Source organism: Mesoplodon densirostris, chromosome 11, assembly GCF_025265405.1.
Source record: "Mesoplodon densirostris isolate mMesDen1 chromosome 11, mMesDen1 primary haplotype, whole genome shotgun sequence".
In the NCBI taxonomy this organism is placed as follows: domain Eukaryota; kingdom Metazoa; phylum Chordata; class Mammalia; order Artiodactyla; family Ziphiidae; genus Mesoplodon; species Mesoplodon densirostris.
In genome coordinates this window covers 2,541,177-2,565,167 of record NC_082671.1, presented here as the reverse complement: position 1 = coordinate 2,565,167, position 23,991 = coordinate 2,541,177, and the positions used below count along the sequence as shown (strand labels likewise).

At 46.7% G+C, this 23,991-nt stretch overlaps 1 protein-coding gene across 1 annotated transcript in view; it reads left to right on the top strand.

Annotated features, from left to right (window-relative positions):
* LOC132499268 (chromatin remodeling regulator CECR2) overlaps positions 1–23,991 on the top strand; it is a 160,470-nt gene that overhangs the window by 78,730 nt on the left and 57,749 nt on the right. Inside the window, exon 2 of the mRNA XM_060113759.1 lies at positions 13,015–13,109. Coding sequence (XP_059969742.1) covers positions 13,015–13,109 — 95 coding nt within the window. The remainder of the gene's footprint in view (positions 1–13,014; positions 13,110–23,991) is intronic.

Here is a 23,991-nt window from a genome sequence, read left to right as displayed (position 1 = left end):
TGTTCCTTCCTCTGCAGTTTTTTGGAAGAGTTTGAGAAGGATGGGTGTTAGCTCTTCTCTAAATGTTTGATAGAATTCACCTGTGAAGCCATCTGGTCCTGGACTTCTGTTTGTTGGAAGATTTTTAATTACAGTTTCAATTTCATTACTGGTGATTGGTCTCTTCATATTTTCTGTTTCTTCCTGGTTCAGTCTGGGAAGGTTATCGCTTTCTAAGAATTTGTCCATTTCTTCCAGGTTGTCCATTTTATGGCATAGAGTTGCTTGTAGTAGTCTCTTAGGATGCTTTGTATTTCTGCAGTGTCTGTTGTAACTTCTCCTTTTTCATTTCTAATTCTATTGATTTGAGTCCTCTCCCCCTTTTTCTTGATGAGTCTGGCTAATGGTTTATCAATTTTGTTTATCTTCTCAAAGAACCAGCTTTTAGTTTTATTGATCTTTGCTATTGTTTTCTTCGTTTCTATTTCATTTATTTCTGCTCTGATCTTTATGATTTCTTTCTTTCTGCTAACTTTGGGTTTTGTTTGTTCTTCTTTCTCTAGTTCCTTTAGGTGCAAGGTTAGATTGTTTACTTGAGATTTTTCTTGTTTCTTGACGTAGGCTTGTATAGCTATAAAGTTTCCTCTTAGAACTGCTTTTGCTGCATCCCATAGGTTTTGGATCGTCATTTTTTCATTGTCATTTTTCTCTAGGTAGTTTTTGATTTCCTCTTTGCTTTCTTCAGTTATCTCTTGGCTTTTTAGTAACATATTGTTTAGCCTCCATGTGTTTTTGTTTTTTATGTTTTTTTCCTTGTAATTAATTTCTGATCTCATAGTGTTGTGGTCAGAAAAGATGCTTGATATGATTTCAATTTTCTTAAATTTACTGAGGCTTGATTTGTGACCCAAGATGTGATCTATTCTGGAGAATGTTCTGTGCGCACTTGAGAAAAAAGTGTAATCTGCTGTTTTTGGATGAAGTGTCCTATAAATATCAATTAAATCTATCTGGTCAATTGTGTCTTTTAAGGCTTGTGTTTCCTTATTTATTTTCATTTTGGATGATCTGTCCATTGGTGTAAATGAGGTGTTAAAATCCCCCACTATTATTGTGTTACTGTCGATTTCCTCTTTTATAGCTGTTAGCAGTTGCCTTATGTATTGAGGTGCTCCTATGTTGGGTGCATATGTATTTATAACTGTTATATCTTCTTCTTGGATTGATCCCTTGATCATTATGTAGTGTCCTTCCTTGTCTCTTGTAACATTTTTTATTTTAAAGTCTATTTTATCTGATATGAGTATAGCAACTCTAGCTTTCTTTTGATTTCCATTTGCATGGAGTGTCTTTTTCCATCCTCTCACTTTCAGTCTGTATGTGTCCCTAGGTCTGAAATGGGTCTCTTGTAGACAGCATATATATGGGTCTTGTTTTTGTATCCATTCAGCAAGCCTGTGTCTTTTGGTTGGAACATTTAATCCATTCACGTTTAAGGTAATTATTATTATTATTATTTTTTTTTTGCGGTACGTGGGCCTCTCACTGTCGTGGCCTCTCGTGGCCTCTCCTGTTGCGGAGCACAGGCTCCGGACGCGTAGGCTCAGCGGCCATGGCTCACGGGCCCAGCCACTCCGTGGCATGTGGGATCCTCCCGGACCGGGGCACGAACCCGTGTCCCCTGCATCGGCAGGCGGACTCTCAACCACTGCGCCACCAGGGAGGCCCTAAGGTAATTATTGATATGTATGTTTCTATGACCATTTTCTTAATTGTTTTGGGTTTGCTTTTGTAGGTCCTTTTCTTCTCTTGTGTTTCCCACTTAGAGAAGTTCCTTTAGCATTTGTTGTAGAGCTGGTTTGGTGGTGCTGAATTCTCTTAGCTTTTGCTTGTGTGTTAAAGCTTTTGATTCCTGCATCGAATCTGAATGAGATCCTTGCTGGGTAGAGTAACCTTGGTTGTAGTTTCTTCCCTTTCATCACTTTAAGTATATCATGCCACTCCCTTCTGGCTTGTAGAATTTCTGCTGAGAAATCAGTTGTGAACCTTACGGGAGTTCCCTTGTATGTTATTTGTCATTTTTCCCTTGCTGCTTTCAATAATTTTTCTTTGTCTTTAATTTTTGTCCATTTGATTACTGTGTGTCTCAGCGTATTTCTCCTTGGGTCTATCCTGTATGGGACTCTGTGCTTCCTGGACTTGGGTGGCTATTTCCTTTCCCATGTTAGGGGAGTTTTTGACTATAATCTCTTCAGATATTTTCTTGGGTCCTTTCTCTCTCTCTTCTCCTTCTGGGACCCCTATAATGTGAATATTGTTAAGTTTAATGTTGTCCCAGATGTCTCTTAGGCTGTCTTCATTTCTTTTCATTCTTTTTTCTTTATTCTGTTCTGCAGCAGTGAATTCCACCCTTCTGTCTTCCAGGTCACTTATCTGTTCTTCTGCCTCAGTTATTCTGCTATTGATTCCTTCTAGTGTAGTTTTCATTTCAGTTATGGTATTGTTCATCTATGTTTGTTTGTTCTTTAATTCTTCTAGGTGTTTGTTCTTTAATTCTTCTAGGTCTTTGTTAAACATTTCTTGCATCTCTCAATCTTTGCCTCCATTCTTTTTCCGAGGTCCTGGATCATCTTCACTATCATTATTCTGCATTGTTTTTCTGGAAGGTTCCCTATCTCCACTTTATTTAGTTGTTTTTCTGGGGTTTTCTCTCGTTCCTTCATCTGGTACATAGCCCTCTGCCTTTTCATTTTGTCTGTCTTTCTGTGAATGTGGTTTTTGTTCCACAGGCTGCAGGATTGTAGTTCTTTCTTCTGCTGTCTACCCTCTGGTGGATGAGGCTGTCTAAGAGGCTTGATGGGAGGGACTGGTGGTGGGTAGAGCTGACTGTTGCTCTGCTGGGCAGAGCTCAGTAAAACTTTAATCCACTTGACTCTTGATGGGTGGGGCTGGGTTCCCTCCCTGTTGGTTGTTTGGCCTGAGGCAACCCAACACTGAAGCCTACCTGGACTCTTCCGTGGGGCTAATGGCAGACTCTGGGAGGGCTCACGCCAAGGAGTACTTCCCAGAACTTCTGCTGCCAGTGTTGTTGTCCCCACGGTGAGCCACAGCCACCCCTACCTCTGCAGGAGACCCTCCAACACTGGCAGGTAGGTCTGGTTCAGTCTCCCTTGGAGTCACTGCTCCTTCCCCTGGGTCCCGATGAGCACCCTACTTTGTGTGTGCCCTCCAAGAGTGGAGTCTCTGTTTCCCCCAGACCTGTTGAAGTCCTGCAATCAATTCCCACTAGGCTTCAAAGTCCGATTCTCTAGGAATTCCTCCTCCCGTTGCCGGACCCCCACGTTGGGAAGCCTGACGAGGGCCTCAGAACCTTCACTCCAGTGGGTGGACTTGTGTGGTATAAGTGTCCTCCAGTCTGTGAGTCACCCACCCAGTGGTTATGGGATTTGATTTTACTGTGATTGCGCCCCTCCTACCGTCTCATTGTGGCTTCTCCTTTGTCTTTGGATGTGGGTGTCTCTTTTGGTGAGTTTCCTGTCGATGATTGTCCAGCAGCTAGTTGTGATTCTGGTGTTCTCACGAGAGGGAGTGAGCGCACATCCTTCCGCTCCGCCATCTTGGTTCCTCCTCTGTTGGTCATTAATCTTGTTGCTTAAGGACAGCTGATGAAATTTCTTGACTAGTAAGGGAGTTGTAAAGGTGTCCCCGTCCTTTATTTTTACTCCCGATTGGTACACTGTGGGAGAAGCGACCTGGCCGGCAGGTCTGCTCTGTGTTCCTGAAGAGGAGAGCCTGCTCTGGGTGCCTCTTCACCACAGACCCATGTCAGTTAATTTTGTCAGCTGTCAACCTTTGTCTAACGCTCATTATGCTTTTGAGGAATAAAAGTCTCATTGGATGTATGAACCAGTGCTCTCCAACATTTGTTTGTTTGTTTCCTATTGTGTTTGGTGTCCTGGCCTGCCCTGGTGCTCCCAGGCGCTCGCACACACACGTCACCAGAGAGCAGCAGTAATCGCCAAGCACATGGATTAGTGCGTCTTGGTTTTGTCCTTTTCATGCCCGTAGGCTTCTTTTCCCTTGTAAACCTGTATTACTTCTCCATCCTCCAAGTTGTTTGCATTAAAATCTTTAATCAAACCCAAAGTCTCCTACCTAATTCTTTTTTTAAAATAAATAAATAAACTTATTTATTTATTTATTTTTGGCTGTGTTGGGTCTTTGTTGCTATGCATGGGCTTTTCTGTAGTCGTGGCGAGCGAAGACTACTCTTCGTTGCAGTGTGTGGGCTTCTCACTGTGGTGGCTTGTCTTGTTGCACAGCACGGGCTCTAGGCCCGCCGGCTTCAGTAGTTGTGGCTCGCGGGCTCTAGAGCACAGGCTCAGTAGTTGTGGTGCATGGGCTTAGTTGCTCCGTGGCATGTGGAATCTCCCTGGATCAGGGCTCAAACCCCTGTCCCCTGCATTGGCGGTTGGACTCTTAACCACTGCACCACCAGGGAAGTCCTAATTTTTTTTCTGGTTAAAACCTTTCAACTCCTTCCTGCTGTGAAGTTTACATTTCCTACTACAGACATTGGTAAAACCTGACTGAAAAATATTGGCTTATTTGTTTTACTAATCACCTTGATCCAAAAAAAGTCCAATTTTTATATGGAGGCTGAGGGGACACGGGAGGAAAGACAAAGAGGAGAGACCTGGAGACGAAAAAGCTGCATCTCGAGTGAGGCCCAGTGAACCTGAGGGTGTTTGTTAGTAACTGGCTGTGATGGGATGGGGGTAGGGTGGGGGGTGGGCAGTGATTCTGATCTGTTTGAAAAGAAATGAGGTCATTGTTGAATATTATTCTCCATACCTTTTCCCCTTTCCAAACTTTTTGTTTGTTTGTTTTGTTTTTTTGTTTTTTTTTTTGCAGTACGAGGGCCTCTCAGCGTTGTGGCCTCTCCCGCTGCGGAGCACAGGCTCCGGATGCGCAGGCTCAGCAGCCATGGCTCACGGGCCCAGCCGCTCCGCGGCACGTGGGATCCTCCCAGACCGGGGCACGAACCCGTGTCCCCTGCATCGGCAGGCGGATTCTCAACCACTGCGCCACCAGGGAAGCCCCAAACTTTTTTTTTTTTAATTGTATCAGCGACATTTTTTTTTTTTTTAATTTTAAACAATTTAATTTTGGCTGCATTGGGTCTTTGTTGCTGCGCGCGGACTTTCTTTAGTTGCATAGAGCAGGGGCTACTGTTTGTTGTGATGCATGGGCTTCTCATTAAGATGGCTTCTCTTGTTGCAGAGCGTGGGCTCTAGGCACACGGGCTTCAGTAGTTGAAGCATGCAGACTCAGTAGCTGTGGCTCACGGGCTGTAGAGTGCGCAGGCTGCAGTAGTTGCGGTGCGTGGGCTCAGTAGTTGTGGTGCACAGGCTTAGCTGTTCTGCGGCATGTGGGATCTTCCCGGACCAGGGCTTGAACCCGTGTCTCCTGCATTGGCTGGCGGATTCTTAACCACTGCGCCACCAGGGAAGTCCCTCTCCTTTCCAAACTTTAATGGTCTCTTCCTTTTCGGTAAAGTGGAAAGAGCGGGAGCTATGAATTCTGACTCAGTTCCTTTCATAATGGTATTAACGTGAAAACTTCCCACATACGCCTAAATTTAGGCGATACCCCATCTTCCCAGTGAGATGATTCAATAAAACTTTGGGACTATTGATTTGTCATAGTGTATTTAAATTTTAACGTCAGAGATGAAATAGTCAAATTTCTGTTTGGAGATTTGACTTTGGGGATTTTACATAAACGTTTGAATTTTAAGTTTAGAAGTAATGGCTTTTTCTCCCTATCCTTATTTCCAGAAATGATTTCTTCATCATCACTAGAACCACTTTTGGAGATCTCAAGAACAGCTTTCTAGAATACTTTACCCTCACTGCTGTCTTTTTGAATCTGCTTTTATTGCTGATTTCTGAAAAATTTGTCCCAAGTCCCTATTCACTCAGTAGTAAGATAGTTCGGGTTTTAGTTGCTCTGTGGGTATATAGTCATGGTCATTACAACATAAGCACTTTGTATGTGTGTATTTAAGGTGACTTTCAACACTTGTAATTGTTATCACACCTGCGGAGCCATTATGGAATCGTTGTCAAGTTGCTTTTTTTTTGCCTCCTTGTAAAATGATTCAGTCAGTGGCCTTTTGAGGCATCCAGAACTGGCATTGACTGAGGTTGTCTCAAGCTATTGTCTCTTCCTTAATTTCTTACCCCAAAATAAAACAGTTGAGTGAGTGTCCTGTAATAGAAGAAACTCGGTCAGTATTAACGTTCTATATAACTCTGTTGTGAGAGAATTTTGCTGAGGAGCCTTTGCCTCAGCCCAACAAGAGTTGTACCTGCTTACTGCACAGCTTCTCAGGTGTTCCTTTCCTGAAGGTCCTGCTGGGGCTGTATGTAGCTGGCTTTGTTGTGAGTCCTTTCAGGTGATCGATTTGGTGCTCAGCTCTGTAGATTCAGAACCCTAACAATGTCCGTGGGCCCAGGGTCTCGCGATGGTGTTTTGTTTATTTATTTAAATTTATTTTTAATTGAAGTATAGTTGAACTACAGTGCTGTGTTAGTTACTGCTGTACAGCAAAGTGACTCACTTACATTCTTTTTCATATTCTTTTCCATTATGGTTTATCATAGGGTATTGAATTTAGTTCCCTGTGCTATACAGTAGGACCTTGTTGTGTGTTTATTTAAAATTGGATTGGTACCTGCCATTCAACACACACCACCTTCCTAACACCCAGGCCCACGTACTGGTCAGGGAGCTGAGAATCAGAAGAGGGGGTGATTTCTCCCCAGCCTGATGAAAGGTCCTGCCCCACCAGGGTTGGGGCTGGGTCAGCACAGCCCAGTTCTTTACCTGGGGACATCTTTAGATAGCATGCAGATTGGTTGGAACATTCTTTATCTTTTTCCAGTGAGAATTCGGGACTATTTTCCCAGTTATAACCACATCCTGGTCATTCCTAGTTTGTCCTGTCTTCCCAGATTTCTCCTCATTGTTCGATGGCAGGCATTTCTGCAAACCTTCAGTCACACATTCATCCTTTAGCCTGGTTGCTCCCAGGGGCTCCTGTCTTTGGTTTTCTCTCTGCTCTTTCCGGCACTTCCTCTGCGGAGGCCCGAGGGCTTTCGGCACAGGTGCTCGTTAGGTGCTCATTCTTAGTCACTGCTGTCTGTAGCCGCAGCTGGGAATGGGGACTACTGCTCCTTTTGCCTGCCCCTCCCAGATGTGAGGCTCCCGGAGGGGGCGTCTCCAGACCTGTTGGCACCCTCCGCACTAGACACAGAGCCTGGTGTGGAGCATGTCTTCAGATGCAGGGGCACCGTTCACTTGTGACACCCACTGTCACGTGACCACGGAGGGTGAGCTGATAGGACTGGTCAGGAGGGCCCCACACACCCAAGTCATGCGTGCAGTTTTCTGTGCTGCTCTCAGGAGACCAGGCCGTGGTCACATACCAACAACCAGCATGTTTCCCAGTTTAAACTTTGTCGTCTCTGTCCCTCCCACCTGGCCTCCATTCAACTTTTTTGTTTATCACTTAGCAATCCCGTAATCTTTTGTTGGGGGGCGGGAGATGCAGGATTAAAACTTGTTACCTAAAATTTCCTGTCCTTTGCCCTCTGCCTATAGTTAGTTGCAAAATCTCGTTGACTCTTCTCCTGAAACGTGCCTGTTTCACCCCGTCCTTTCCATTTCACTGACGTCCTCCTGGTTTTGGCCCCTTGGCGTCTTCCCTGGGCTGGGCTTGGGACCTTCTCACCCTGGTCTCTCTTATCTTGTGTCCTGCAAACCGTGCCCAAATTAACCCTCCAGCCTTGACTGTTGCTTCTCTCCCCACATTTCACTGGCTCCACCTAAAATAATTTCCAGCCAGTCCAGTGGTGAGCAGGGAGTAGGGTTGCTTAACCTCAGAGGTCTAGAGCTCTATCGTCTGAAGTAGCTTTGGCATAAATTGTCTGATGAAGTCTCCCGTTTCAGTTAAAAAAATCTTTCGAAACAACAATAAGCAACAACGATGAAAACAAAACAATCAGAGTAAACCCAGCTTTCCAGGAAGCTGTGCCGCGTCCATGCGCCGTGGGGCCCGAGAGGCACAGTCTCTGCGATGAAGTCCAGACGCCGACCTGGGTCTGAGGCTTGCTTGGGCCATAGGGCCCTGCTCATCCAGCACCAGCTTTGTGGACGTGTTGCGAAGCTTCTATCTCCTCAGTGCTCAGGAATTATTTGTGTATCGTGGGGGCTTTCTTGTGGAAGAAGATCCATGAAAGTTCTGAGCCTTTTTTAAAATTTCTGGAGCCCGTTTTGGTAATTTATACCTTTTTAGAAAATCGTGTTCTTGTAGGTTTACACATTTATTGCTTTGATTAGTATTTTCCAGTTAATCTAATATTCTAGGATAGCAGTCCCATCTGAGGGGAGCTATGTGGCTTCCTTTCTGTTGTTCCCCAGCATCACAGCCAGTGGCAGCCGTGTCGTGGGCTGCCCAGAGGAAGGTGTGTCTGCAGCGAAGCCGCAGTGCAGAGCTGCCGGCCACGGGGAGGGCGTTGGGGCAGCACCTTGGGGATCCTCAGCGGTAACCCGCTCGGGCTGATGTATACCTCATGGTTTGAATTGGCCTGGGCAGCCTTTGGGATTAAATTAATTTATATCAAGTTAGAAAGCATCAGCTGCCAGAGTCAGGGAGGCCTTCTGGAGGCTGAGCCCGCTCTCCAGGCGGTGTCTCATGGAGAGCAGCTGGGATGGTCCTCGGAGGGCCTGCTGTGCATCTCCTTTGTGTGAGCGCAGTTCTGGGGCCCACACAGAAGCCCCCCTCTTTGACTGTGACCCCTACTGCCTTGCAGTTGGTTCCTGTGCAGGTGAGAAAGATTTGTAACCTTCTGAAATCAAATGCAGCACATATGGCTGTTTTCCTTAGCCCTTTTTCCCTCCTTAGGTACGCTCAGCAGGATCTTTGTGCCCGGAGGGTGCAGCTCTGTGATCTTCATCCTTCCTTGGAAGTTGAAGGAAAGAAAGTTGTTCTCTCTTTACCACCTTCTTTCGCAAAAGGTTAAAGAAGACTTGTACGGGGCTCAGGAGCAGATCAAACAGTAGAAAGTCCCTGCAGTGACATTTGAGAACAGGTGCCAAGTGGTGGCCGTGCGTGGAAGGAGTTAGTTGTGTTCCCTGTGCTGCACTTGGCTGTCTCTTCTGGACGTTCTCCCTGTTTGTGGCGAAGGGTTTCCACGACATAGGCTAAGGGCCCCCTTTCCCTCCCTGGCTCACCCTGGGGTTCTTTTCCCAGCAGCCACCGCCAGGTCCCGAGGGCAGGGCCATGTGCCGGTGCTGAACAGGCCCGTCCCTAATGAGCTGTGCCGCCAGCTGCACAGAGGGCGAGCCCTGTTCTCCCTCCGGCCCCTCTGAAGAGCGGGAGCCCAGGAGCCCTTCTCGTGTCCCTTCTCGGCTGATTTGCTGATCACCACCACCCCCAGCCCCCACCCCAGAGCATCTTGGCAAAGTTCAGATTTCTGTGCTCACAGCTCAGTGCCCACAGTGAAAAGGAAATACAAAGGGGGAGGAGGAAAGTGGGGGTGGGGCGCTTGAAGGGTGTTTATTTCTTGTTGCCTTAGCCTAAGCCTCAGGCTCCCGGCTGAAGGCTATGCGGTAAAGCTTTGAATAACTGGATTTGGAGATAGTTTTATTGGCTCATGCACACAGGCCATGTATTAAGAGTTTGAATTTCTGTTGTTCAGAAACCTGAATTTTGAAAAGACCGCTTTCTATCTCTTCAGTCTGCTTTTTTCTACACACCACCACTTAAGGAAGATGAGATAATTGCTGCGCTCACATGCTATAGAGCATTTGCTGCGTGCCAGGCTGGTCTGGCTTTTATAAGCATCGCCTCATTTAAATCATCACAGCAACCCCTGCACAGGGAAACTTTTAACGTGATAAAGTTTTTTTTTCTATAATAAATTGTGGTAAAAGACACAAAATTTACCATCGTTTTAAGTGCACAATTCAGGAGTGTTAAGTGTATTCACATTGTTCTGAATCAGCTCCACGGCGTTTTCACCTTTTGCAATATCTGAAACTCTGCCCATTGAAGTGAAAACATTTTAACCGATAAGCCGGCACTTTTTTTTGTTCAGCCGGATTGAAATTGCTCTCCTGTTTCTCCTTTGCTGTCTCTCTGTAACATTAGGCCCAGGGCCGTGAGTGCTGAGGCTGCGCCCGGTGCCCTGGTCACCATGTGGCAGCTGCAGGGGAGGACAGCTGGCTGTCCAGAGGCAGTGCCTTCTTCCTCGGACTGTCCACCAGTTGTGTGGGTGAAGTCCTGCCGAGCTAGAGGGAAAAGTGCACCTCCCAAGTTACCAGGGGCCTGCATCTATTTTGGTTTGTTTTCTAGGTAGCTTTTGATTTATGAAGCATAATATCATAGAAATACTTGTGAAAAGCAGTTGTGTATTTTGTGAGTTACTGTTTGTGAGTCACCATATCCCGTGGGTGAAATGGGAGGCGGGGGTGGGATTGCGTTCATGATACCAGAGCTCCTCTCAGTACATTGAGAGACATTTCAAGCCTGTCCAGTTCCCATTCAGCATGCCCGGTGCACAGCCTCGTACGTAACCGCCTTCCCAGTGGCTACCTAGAGTATGGTTGTGCCAGAAAGGCAAGCCCAGGTTCACTGGGGACAGGTTTTCACCAGTGCCATTTAGACTCTCTGCCAGGGTTGGATAGAACAGATCGTTTAGTAATTTTTTCAAGTGTAGATAGGGGTGTTAGTCTTCACTTTCTGCTGATAATGTTAAGAAAACAATGGTTGGGGACTTCCCTGGTGGCGCAGTGGATGGGACTCTGCGCTCCCAGTGCAGGGGACCTGGGTTCGATCTCTGGTCAGGGAACTAGATCCCACATGCGTGCCGCAATTAAGACCCGGCACAACCAAATCAACAAATAAATATTTAAAAAAAGAAAACAATGGTTGAATCACCAATGAAGCCTGGGTTCTGAGGCCAGCAGAAAATACAGTGTAACAGCTTTTTCTTTCCTTTTTTAAACCTCAGATTCACAGATTGTATTAATCATAATTCTTGGTTCATGACACATTCCTATCATTGGTTTGTGGATATTTTCCTTCCGGTTCTAGTGTCAGTAATTCTGGCTAATCTATTGAAGGAGGTGGCCTGGGACTTTGTGCTTCAAGGGTCCAGCCTCTTCTCTCACTGCGGTTTCCTTTGGGGTCTTGCCCAATGTGACTGGGCTTCAGCAGGAGCCCGAACCTTCCCTTGCTCTGTCCCTCCTGTGCTCCTGTTGGGCTCTGGATGTGCGTGTCTCCCCTCCTGCTGTCTGTCTCCTTCAGCTAAGTCCCTCAGAGTCTCCTCTGGGCTGTTGCTCGAGCTGCAGTGGCCTCATCTCCACCCTCTGCCGCAGCAGCCGGGCGGGTCCCACCTCTTCATGGAGGGCAGGGCCCGCCTGGCCCGTGTGCAGCCCCACCCTGGGTGTTGGGCCCCGGGAGCAGCGCCCTTCCCTCCCACAGCACCGGTTCTGTGCCCAGAGGTGCTGTGTCCCGTCTTCTCCCCCCGCTGACCCCAGCTCCCCAGGGCTCAGGAAGTGCTGGGTGCCCTGGAAATGTTTGTTGAATAAATGAATTCTGACCAAATATAATTCAAATCCTTGTTATGTTTGGTCGGTAGAAAAGAGCTCTGCCCGAAGGAATTAGTAAGCTAATAGAAGAATAAGAGCCACTGTAATAGACATGCTCATCGTTACCAAATTTGTATGTAGGGCAGGCACAAGGTTTTCACGCTTGGGCCTTGTCTTTGAATTCTGAGTTTCGCTCACCTGGGCTTTCAAGGCGTCTATGCCGCCCCCCCCCCCCCCCCCGCCCCCTTCCTTCTCAGGGTAGTTTGTATTTTGTTTGCTTCTATCAGTTGGCGTGCTTAGCAGTTTTTTGTCATGTGAAGTTTTCGGAGTGGGTGTTTACAAACTTAGAAACTTTTAAACATAGAATAATAAACGGAACAATTAAAACAGCTTTAAAAAGACCTTTACCATTTTTACAGCAGAAGTGGACAGCCCCCCACCCCCCGCCTTGTGTACACTGCCCGTTACTTGGTGTGGGCAGAAACTGCATCTTTGGCACACCTCATGCTTTCTAAACCACTCATAAGACCCTTGCAATTTTGGTTATGAGCCGGCCACACCACAAGCGTAGTGGACCCTTGGGAAATGGCTTGCACGGTGGGTGGACGGCATCCTGGTGGACCAGACGTGGGCCCTCTCTGCGTCCCGGGAGCTGGTGACTGGGGCATGTTCTATCATCTCAGGAAACACTGGTTAACTGTGGGAGCTTGAGAAGGGAATAGAATCTCCTAAAATTCCACGCTGTCACCTTTTGTCCCTGTAGCTCCTCAGCGCACCTTTGTTTAGAGTATGCGCGAAGTCAAGCTAAATCTTTGGCATCTCTGCCTAAACCCCAAGGACAGCACGTGCACCTCCCCTGGGCTTCGCCCCTTAGCACGGCATTGCCTCCCTTCTCTGCAGGTGATGTAAGCTCGGCCTTGGCGCTGGCACCTCCTCGCCTCGGGCCTGTGGGGACCACAGATGGCTCATTTCCCACTAGTGGTGCTTCTCAAGGTAGCGTGGTTCTGGAAAGCTGTTGCAGTTGGTTTACCTGTTGAGACTCTTAAATAAATGAATACTTTCTGAGTAATTACATATTTGCTCCGTTACACTCTTGCAAAATAATAGAAAGCAAAACCGTATATTAATGTAAGTTAAGCTCTTATGACTGTGCTGGCATTGACTTGTAAAAAGAGGTGTCTGTGTGTGCAGGTGAAAGGGATGGAGCTTGGTAAGGAGCAGTGGGGGAGTAAACTCTTTGAAAACCAGAAAGGAGGGCAGTTGGCCCGTGACGGGGACGGCAGTGGTGGTGTGGTGGCGACCTGGAAGGGACTGGCCGTTAGGAAATCTGCCTCCGTGTCCGAGCTCTCAATCCCTCTCCCTTCTCCTCCTCAGGAGTTAGAAGCAGCTCTTCACAGAGATGACGTGGAGTTTATCAGCGACCTGATCGCCTGCCTACTTCAGGGCTGCTATCAGCGAAGGGATATCACGTGAGTAACCCCAATCTTCCTGTTTCTGGCGGAGGGAAGGAATTAACCAGTCCTAGTGGTGTTTCGTGTCTCCTGGAATAAACCCGAGCAGATCACCGGCCAAGACGTAACAGTGTATTTACACACGGTTCCCAGGCCCCGTGCTTGGCTCCTTTTGCAGCTGAGTTTTCATTGTAGCTGAGTTTTCATTGTATTGTAATTCTTGACTTTATTTCACTCTCAGAAATCTATATCCCTTACTCTTGGGTCCACCAACTACCATATTCAAGTGTGGAATGTGTTCTCTCAATGTAGGGCTTTCTTTCTGATCTTTGTTTTCAGTATTGGTAAAATGGTGCCTAACAAATTAAAACTAGATTTTTACCGTATGTCTGCCCCTGGGGTATGTATCGTCTGTTCACTTAAACAGTGGCATCATTTCTTTTTTTTTTTTTTTTAAAGACACATTTATTCCGCGTCATGATCAGAGTATTACATTTAGCAATCAACAGAATGGGTGCAAAAAAAAAAAATCTACATTAAAACTCTTTGTTAGAATGCTTTACACTTTCCACAGAACAGAAACTAAAATAACCTGTTACACAATTAGTCACAAATACAGTCCTCGAGGTTTTTTGCCCATACACATGAGTATTGTCTAAAACATGTCTTCTTTGTAGCAGCTAGGCCCTGCCATCCCTGTGCTTGGCTGAGTTCACAAATGTGTTGTAACCTGTAGCTTCCCTGTCACTTCTCTGGCTCTCCTCTCCTGCTAAGCTTTGATTCCTGGCAGTCATCAAAACCTTCTGCCACTGCCATAGCTACTGCTGCTGCGGGAACCACCACAGCCACCTTGGTTTCGGGGTTTGGCAAAGCATTGGCCTCCACCACCATAGGGGCCAGCACTTCTGCCTCCAAAGTCTCCTCCTTTCATGGGTCCAACATGTGAAGATTGATTGTTGTAACTGCCCAAATCGTGGTAGCTTCCACCACCTCCAAAAGGGCTTCCATCATTACCAAACGCGTTATAGCCATCCCCACGGCCACCAAAGCCACCTCGGCCACTGAAGTCTCCTCCACGACAAAGTTGTCATTCCCACCAAAACCCCCGCCACGACCACCACCAAAGTTTCCAGAACCGCTTCGACCTCTTTGGCTGGATGAGGCACTAGCCATCTCTTGCTCAGACGGGGCTTTCCTTACTTCACAGCTGTGGCCGTTCACAGTGTGGCATTTCTGACTGACAGTCTTGTCTACAGAGTCACGGTCCTCACAGGTTACGAGAGCAAAGCCTCTCTTTTGGCCACTGCCTCGGTCAGTCATGATTTCAGTCACTTCAATTTTCCCAGACTGTTCAAAACAATCTCTTAGGTGATGTTCTTCAGTGTCTTCTTTAATGCCACCAACAAAAATCTTTTTCACACTTAAGTGGGCACCAGGTCTTTGAGAGTCTTCTCTTGAGACGGCCCTCTTTGGCTCCACAACTCTCCCGTCCACTTCGTGTGGCCTTGCCTTCATGGCCACACCCACCTCCTCCACGGTGGCGTGTGTGACAACCCCGAAGCCTCTGGAGCGCCTGGTGCTTGGATCCCTCGTCGCCACACAGTCTGTGCGCGCTCCCCGCTGCTCAGAATGCCTCCTCAGGCTCGCGTCGCTCGTTTCAAAGCTCAGACCTCCGACGAAGAGCTTCTGCGGCTGTGCGGCTCTTTGGGAGACCCTGACTTAGACATGACGGCAGTGGTGGCGGGGGGGAACGTCAACGATGCTTACTCGGCGGTGTCCACGGGCAGAAAGGAGTAATCTACCGAATGTATCTCTGGCATCCTTTCTAACGTGGAGCTTCTGGGCCCCCTCACACCATAGCTGCCAAGTACACAGCTGTCTGGTACATTGAGATGTGTAGAAATTTGGAGCAAGATTTCATCTCTGTCAGCAAATAAAGGATCTTCCTGATAAGGCCTCATCCCTTGTTTTGATAGAGTTGATAGACGTTCTCTTGCTACTATGTTTCCACACAGAGCTGGACTGTGAGGCCAGCTCCCGGGAAGCTGAGACAGGACGGGGCTCCCCGTGCAGGCAGGAGTCTGGGGTGTTACGGTTTACAGTTTTCAGACAGTTAAAAAAAAGACGGTGTCTGAAATATTTCTCTTCCAGTAGATCCACTCCTGGGTGCCTGTTAGGGTGGGGGGTAGATGTGTGGTAACAAGGTGAATGAGGGGTTGACGAACTGCTACTGCATCCAGCGCGGAGCTCGGCGTTCGTGTGTGTGTGTGTGTGTGTGTGTGTGTGTGTGTGTGTGTGTGTGTGTGTGTGTGTGTGAGAGAGAGAGAGAGAGAGAGAGAGAGAGAGAGAGATCGATCATCCCCCTTCCTTTCCGTGTTTGTACTTCTGCCTGTGTCATGCTGTAGTCGTCATCTCCTGCATTCTCCGCGAGTGTACTGACTGTCCCCAGGGCGTCCAGGCTGTCCTGCTAAACAAAGAGTAGAAAGAAATCTACCATCTTACCACTTAAACACCATGACAATAGGGTTTGGTATATTTTCTCCCATTTTCTTTTTGAGATGTAACTTGGGAGTTTTTAAGCAGTTGTAGTCATACTGTGTATATAATTTCACTTTTTCATATCCTTCATTTTTTTCATCACAATGATAATTTTTCTTATAACTACCTTTTCTTTAAATGGGATTGTCAAATACTCCGATTTAGTAGATGAACATTTGTGCCCAGCTTTTAACTGTTAAAAACATGCTATATTACATAGCCTTGGACATAAAAGTTTGCACACCTTAGTGAATCATACTCTTAAATTTCTGCAAGTGTAGTCACTCCGTAAAAAGAAATGCCCACTTAAGATTCAAAAAATAAATTTCCGGGCTACTCACCCCAGGGGTTGCTCCATTTCACCCATGACCATCAATGTCCGAGGGGGTCTGTTTGCCTCACCTCGCTCTGGCCAGGGTGCTGGAGGGCAGATGCCCTAGGGACCCTCGGTCCTGGGCTCCACTGTAGAGTGTGTGCAGTTGCCATGGCAAGTGCTGTGACATCCACAGAGCACATGGCCTGTGTGAGAACGGGCCGTGGACTGAGCCGTCATGGGGTGCTTCCTGAGCCAGTGCCCTTATATTACAGAGCCCAGTAAGAGGGTGAGTGAAGGAGGGACGGACCCCCCCGAAGTTGCAGGTAGGACGGTGAGTGTCTGGGGTTTGACGCCCTGGAGCAGAGGCCAGGGGTCGCGGAGCAGAAGGTCCCATGTAGTTCAGAGATGTGATTTATTTGAGCTGTAAAGTTCAAAGTCTTATTAGCCCCTGAGTGTTATATTTTGGTTTGTCGCCAACATCTAAAATGAGACTTCATGTTGAAACCCAGTTTGTAGCTTTTAGAAAGCATCTAAGACACTGATCAGCTGGAGGGAAAACGGCCCCAGCCCGCCTGGTGGCTCTCCACACAGAGGCTGGTTGTCACTGCATCTGTGGGGCTTGCTTGGCCCACCTGCTCGCCTTTCCCTGCTGTCTCTGGCACGCACAGCCAGTCGAGGAGTCCTGTGGCCACAGCACAACAGGAGTAGGAGCCTAGTAGGCCTTGTAGGCTGGGCGGCAAGTTCGGGGGCGTGATCCTGAGGGCAGGGAGGGCGGGGGACCAGGAAGGGGCGAGTGAGTAGATCAGGCCTGAGGGCAGAGGCGAGCCCATCCTGAAGGTCTGTTAGGGGGTGAAGGTGATGACCTGGTGCCTCCTGCCTGACAGGCTGTCTCTCCAACCTTACTGCACACATTCGTGGTTTATGGACTTGAATTTCCTGTTACATACTTAGGCGTGTCTTCCATGGGTGTGTTGGTTGATGATCAAGCACAAGAAACGCCCATTTAAAATTTGCGGGGCAGGTGTTGCACGCCTGCCTTCTGTGTGACGGTGGGGACGGGGGCCAGGCTGCGGTTGAAGGTCTGAATAGCTATAGAGTTGGCTCATACCAGCTGTGTAGTAGAGCTTCCCTTCCCTGTTGGCATGTGGTGTCTATTGGACATTTTACCAGGTTTTTGACATGTGAGAATCCACTCGGCTGTTCCTGGCTGTACCTGCCAGTCTCTTTTGGCTCTGATACCATTGCTCTTAACTAATCCTGCTTGTTAGTTCTTCCAGAAAATGATATAATCTTGTCATATTCCATAAGGAATCTCCTTATTTTGATTAAAGTCCTTATGTTGTGGGACTTCCCTGGTGGCACAGTGGTTAAGAATCCGCCTGCCAATGCAGGGGACACGGCTTCGAGCCCTGGTCCGGGAAGATTCCACATGCCGCGGAGCAGCTAAGCCCCGTGCACCACAACTACTGAAGCCCGTGCGCCTAGAGCCTGTGCTCCACGACAAGAGAAGTCACTGCAATGAGAAGCCCGCGCACTGCAACGAAGACCCAACGAAGCCAAAAATAAATAAATAAATTTATTTTTAAAAAAAATCCTGATGTTGCTTAGTAAAAAGTTGTACCTTTGTTCATGTAGGTCAGATCCGTTCCTAGGTTACTTTAACTTGTGTTGCTGCTAAGAGTTGAGTGATACTCACACATGGTACAAGTACTTCCAAGTGTAGAATATGATATATTCCTAACATATTCCTGTGTTTGTGTCTTGAATCTGCCCAGTTTACTGACCTTGATTTTTCAAAGTGGATCATCTTGATGTTCTAGGTTATTACCCCCCTTCCTTTTCGTGTTTGTGCTTCTGCCTGTTTCATGCTGTATTCGTCATCCACTGTTATGTAACAAATTACCCTAAAACTTAACAGCTTTAAACATCAGTATCTGTGGGTCAGGAATCTGCTGTGCCGGCCGTGCTGCTGGGACCGTGGCCACCCTGGGCCCGCCCTTGGGAGGGCCGTATGTTTGTTTCCTGTGGCCGCTTAGCGCAGTTCACAGGCCGAAGAGCTGAAACTGCATTTGGTATCGGTCGGTTTTGTGGGTCTGCACGTGGCTTGTCGGGAGCCCTGCTCGGCGTGCCTGGAGGCCTAGCTGGGGAGGGACACAGGGTCCTTCAGGCTGCTGGCAGAGTCACCCTGGCAGCTGTAGGACCCAGGTCTTTGTTTCCATGCGGCCCTCTCGGCCCTGCTGTGTCTCCTCTCGTGACGTGGCGCGCTCACGGGAGTGCCCTCGCCTGCCCAGTTTTGTGACCAGGAGCGAGCCCCAGATGTGCTGCGCCCCCCTGGGGAGAGCCCAGCATGCAAGGCTGTGAACACCAGGGGGCCTGTTGCCCGGGCTTTTGTTTGTTAATAGTGACTGTATTCTCCAGAGGAAAACTGCATATTGGTGGTGAGGCTTAGGCTTGCATCTAATCAGGTGTACTTAGTTATCAACAACATATCGTAAGTTCTCTGTTTTCGTAGGCTTTTGGACAAGAGCCATTTGATTTTTGGATAGTCACATGTGGTCCTTTATAAATGAATTATCAACAAGAGGTTTTGATTTTCCCTTTTGTTTCAGTAAATGGCTATAACTAACTCGTTCCTAGTTTAATTTTCTCCCATATTTACCATTAGCCTCCACTATAAATGTACTTACATTGATAATATCCCCTATAAAAAAACAATTAGTTTGAAAATAGTGGGTGTTGTACAGGATATTCTTAGCTTAGATGCAGGCTTTTCCCATCACTCATCTGCTTTCACTTTGGAACGTTTCATTGCCTCAGTCTTCTTGTGAGGCTATGAAGAAGAGGTTGGGGGAGATCCCCTCCAAGGCTAACCGGGTCCTGTTTTACAGGGAGGGAAACATCCAGAGACTTAGGTAGCCAGTTAGAAGATGAATAATGCCTACAAAGAAGTGAGAGATCAGGAGCCCAGATATTCATCCCTCATAGAATCTGAAGTTTGAGTCTCTAACTCTGACTCTTTGTTTTCTGTCATCCTTACATAAAATTAATGATTTTAGCAGTCTAAAAAAATTAATTCTGGGCTTCGCTGGTGGCGCAGTGGTTAAGAATCTGCCTGCCAATGCAGGGGACACGGGTTCAATCCCTGGTCGGGCAAGATCCCCCACGCCGCGGAGCACCTAAGCCTGTGTGCCACAATTACTGAGCCTGCGCTCTAGAGCCCACAAGCCACAACGACTGAGCCCACGTGCCACAACTACTGAAGCCCGCACACCTAGAGCCCGTGCTCCGCAACAAGAGAAGCCACCACAATGAGAAGCCGGTGCACCGCAACAAAGAGTAGCCCCCGCTCGCCACAACTAGAGAAAGCCCGCGTGCAGCAACGAAGACCCGACGCAGCCAAAAATAAAAAAATAAATTAAAAAAAAAGTTTTAAAGCATCGCCTAAAGTAGTATAGAGCAGAAACCCCACCCGTCCTGAAGATGGGGTGCCGGGGGGGCTGTTCTGGACGGTTTGCTTTCTCACACGTGTGCACCTAGAGGTGCAAATAGCATTTAATATTTCAGAATGTGTGTCTCATCAAGTTGTGCTGGCTCGTCAGAGACCCGCAGACTCCGTGTCACCCTGTCTTCTGTGTCCTCCCCCAGCCCTTCTGCTTCTGGGTGCGGTGCAGAGCTGCCCGCCCTCCCCAGTGCTGATGGCAGTCCTCTTAACACGGGTTTCTTCCTTAGGACAACACTGTGTCAGTTCCTCCTAAATTATTTCTTTTGAAATGAGAGGTTAATTTATTAAAAAAAAAAACAAAAATGACCCTAGTTAAATAAATGTCATAAAATTTCAGATGGTGTTGTAACCGGGAGGAGAGAAGAGTTTTTTCCCCTTCCTTTTACAGGCAGCTGCTTCTGTGACTTTTTTTGCTGTTGAAGGAAACTGTGTCTCGGATGGACAGAAGCAGAATTAGTGGGGGGCCCGTCAACCCCCTGTGGAGGGGGGATCCTGGTGCCCTGCATGCTTGTCCCCCTTTCCTGGGGACAGTGGGTGGCAGTGTTGGTCCTGCTGTTGTGTGCTGGGCCAGGGAGGCAAGTGATGGTTCCACTCTTTTTCATATCGTACCTGTGAGGTGTCAGAGCATTGCCGAAAACATAATCTGTAATTTTATTTGTGTTAAAAACAGCTAAGTATACATGAAATAAAAACATTTCTGAATGGGCAAGTAAGTTTGGGGTCTGGTTGATCCAAGTTGGACTAACTGGTCTGAAGTGAGGCTCAGGCTTCAGCCCTTTAAAAACTTGTTTTTGTCAATATATTATAATACACACAGAAAAGGGCACATTGCTTAATCATACAGCTCAGTGAATTTGTACAAACTGAATGCACCTACACGGTGATCACTCAGACAGGAAGGCATCACAATGAATTTTCCTTTTTCCATTGAAAGGAATTGCCTAAAGTGATGGTTACTCTGTCCTCCAGTGGTATCCACGTACCTTTAGAGTGAATTTGTGCTCGGTATTCTCTGAAGTTATTTTCATCCCACCCTAAAGAAAGAGGATTTTGGACAGATGAATACTTGCTTTTCTTGGTTCTAAGGTTTACCTGTTATGTGGAGCTAAGAACATTCCTTAATCTCTTTGAGCATTACTTGCCTCATCCGTAAAATGGGAATGATAACCATACCCATTACTAAATTTATTGTGAAATTAAATGAATTCACTTATGACAGCCTTAAAACAGTCTTGAGCTTTTAGTAAATACCAGAAACATCTACGTGTGTGGAGTAGGAAGTGGATATTGACCCAGGCTCCTTCCCATGTCTTAAATGTTGCGGTTTGCACGTCTCAGAACTGGGGTCAGCAGACTTCTACGAAGGGCCAGAGAATAACCATTTTAGGCTTTGTGTGGGTGACATGGTGTAAACTACTCCCCTCTGCCATCCCAGTGCAAAAGTGGCCAGAGCGGGGCTTCCCTGGTGGTGCAGTGGTTGAGAGTCCGCCTGCCGATGCAGGGGACACGGGCTCGTGCCCCGGTCCGGGAAGATCCCACATGCCGCGGAGCGGCTGGGCCTGTGAGCCATGGCCGCTGGGCCTGCGCTTCCGGAGCCTGTGCTCCGCAACGGGAGAGGCCACAACAGTGAGAGCCCCGCGTACTGCAAAAAAAAAAAAAAAAAAGTGGCCAGAGCAGTGCTTCATGACTGATTGTGGCTGTGTTTTATTAGATTTTCATAATCTGGAATTTTATATCATTTTCTCTTGTCATAAAATAGTATTATTTTGATTTCTTTTTTCTTCCAACCGTTAAAAAAGAATGATTTTCACATTCTTAGCTTACAGGCTAAAGATAGACATTCAGGCCAGCTTTGGCCCATGAGCCATAGTTTGCCCCTGTTTTTAGAAAATTAAATAGGTTCCTATTTCTAATTCCACAAACTCATGCCGCTCAACATAATACATTTCCATCTCCTCAGAAAGTGCCCTTTGCACTAAATCTAACCTCCCCACACCCCCAAAACCCCACTGCATCCCACGCAGTGACCTGATTTTTATTGATGCAGATTGTTTTGCCTTATTCTTGAACTTCGTGTGTGTGTGGCTGGGGTCATGCAGTATGGGCTCTGTGTCCAGCTTCTTTGAGGAAGCACAGGGTCTGTGTGATACTCACTGACGCTGCTGTTTGTATCAGTTCTTCGTTCCTTTTGGGGAGCGGGTCTGCGTCGGATTCCAGTGCAAAAATATATCACAGTTTTTTGGTCTACTAGTTGGTAGACTTGTATGTTGCCTCCAGTTTGGGGCTGTTGAGAATAGAGCAGCTGTGAACACTTGCACGGATGTTTTTGTGGATGTCTTTTCATTTCTCTCGGGAATCGCTGGGTCGTGCGTGAGAGCACGATTGACATTGACTTGTTTTCCGAGCAGTGGTGACCTTTATTCTCCCCCCAGCAACACATGAACAGTCCAGTTGCTCCATATCTTTGCCGACATCTGTTAATTTTAATTTTACCCAGTTTTTCATTTTACTGATTCTGTTGTGTGTAATGTGGTAACTCATTGTGGTTTTAATGTGCATTTCCCTGATGACTAGATATATAATGGGCTGTGACTGTTTTCTTCTGATGTGTAGCTTGCCTTTCCATTTTAAAGAATGGCAAATTTTAATTTTGTTGAAGTCTAATTTATCAGTTTTTTCCTAAGAGATCGGGACATACCTTAATGTCAAGAGATCTTCTCTGAGGTTTTCTCTTAGTTTTACAGTTTTAGCGCTTTTTGCAGTTGGCGTTATGATGCATTTTGAGTTAGTATTCGTGTATTGTGTGAAGTAGAAGGTCAGTCAGTGTCCATTTTTTCCTTATGGATTTCATCTGTGTTCAGTCTGTTTCTGGACTCTGCCTTATTCCGTTGTTCTGTATGTCTTATATTTATACAAGTACCAGATTGTCTTGAAATTGGTGAGTTCTCCACCTTTTTATATTTTAGTTTTGCTTTTTAAATGTTTTGACTATTCTGGGTTCTTTGCATACAAATTTAAAAATCAGCTTGTCAACTCCCCCACCCTCCAGAAAAGGCCTGCTACAGAAAATGGACATTTTGAGCAATGTTGAGTTTCCCAGTCCTTGACCATGATATATATCTCTCCACTTGTTTATCTTCCTTTATTAAAAAAATTTTTTTTTATTTATTGATTTGGCTGCACTGGGTCTTAGTTGCAGCGTGCGGGATCTAGTTCCCTGACCAGGGATTGAACCCTGGCCCCTGCATTGGGAGTGTGGAGTCGTAACCACTGGACCACCAGGGAAGTCCCTGTTTATCTTCTTTAATTTCAGGAATATTGTATAGTTTCATTGTAAAGATACTGTACATCTTTCCACTTGTGCCTAAGTATTTTATATTTTCCAGCTATTTGTTGCCATTATATGTAAAATACAATTGAGTTTTTTATATTGACCGTGTTACTATAGTTTTCCTGAATTCACTTCTTAGTCTATTGGTCTTGTCGCTGACTGAGGAGTTTCTGTAGTCTGTTTCCGTTCCAGCCTCTATCCCGGCTCCCTGTCCCGAGAGCTTCCTTCTCTTGTCTTATTACTGTGCCGGCCACGACTCCTGTGTCGTTCCTGATCTTGGGGGAAAGTATTCAGCCTTTCACCCTCAAGTGTGATGAAATGCTGTCCCTTTTGTCTGTTGCTGAATTCAGTTTGCTGCTGTTTTGTTGAGGATTTCTCCATGTATGTTTATGAAGAATATTGGTCTGTAATTTTATTTTCTTATGAATCTTTGTCAGGTTTTGGCACAAGGGTTGAGAAGTGTTCCCTTCTCTCGTATCTAAAAGAGTTTGTGTAATTTCTTTTCTTTTTAAAAAAATTTATTTATTTTATTTATATTTATTTTTGGCTGCGTTGGGTCTTCGTTGCTGTGCGCGGGCTTTCTCTCTAGTTGCGGCGAGCGGGGGCTGCTCTTTGTTGAAGTAGGCGGGCTTCTCGTTGCGGTGGCTTCTCTTGTTGCAGAGCATGGGCTCCAGGTGCACGGGCTTCAGTAGTTGTGGCGCATGGGCTCAGTAGTCGTGGCTCGTGGGCTCTAGAGCGCAGACTCAATAGTTGTGGCGCACGGGCTTAGTTGCTCCATAGCATGTGGGATCTTCCCTGACCAGGGATTGAACACGTGTCCCCTGCCTTGGCAGGCGGGTTCTTAACCACTGCACCACCAGGGAAGTCCGAGTTTGTGTAACTTCTTTCAAACAGCTCACCACTGAAAGCCTTTGGGTTTGTAGTTTTCTTTGGGTGCCAGTTGTTGATTATTATTGATTTGATGTCTTTAATGGATTAAGGCTATTTGGGTGTTCTGTTTCTTTTTAAACAAATTGTATTGAAGTACAGCGTTGTGTTAATTTCTGCTGTACAGCAAAGTGATTCAGTTTTACATATATATATTCTTTCTCATATTCCTTTCCATGATAGTTTAGCCCAGGAGACTGGATATAGTTCCCTGTGCTATACAGTAGGACCTTGTTGTTTATCCATTCTAAATGTAAGAGTTTCCATCTATCAACCCCAAATTCTG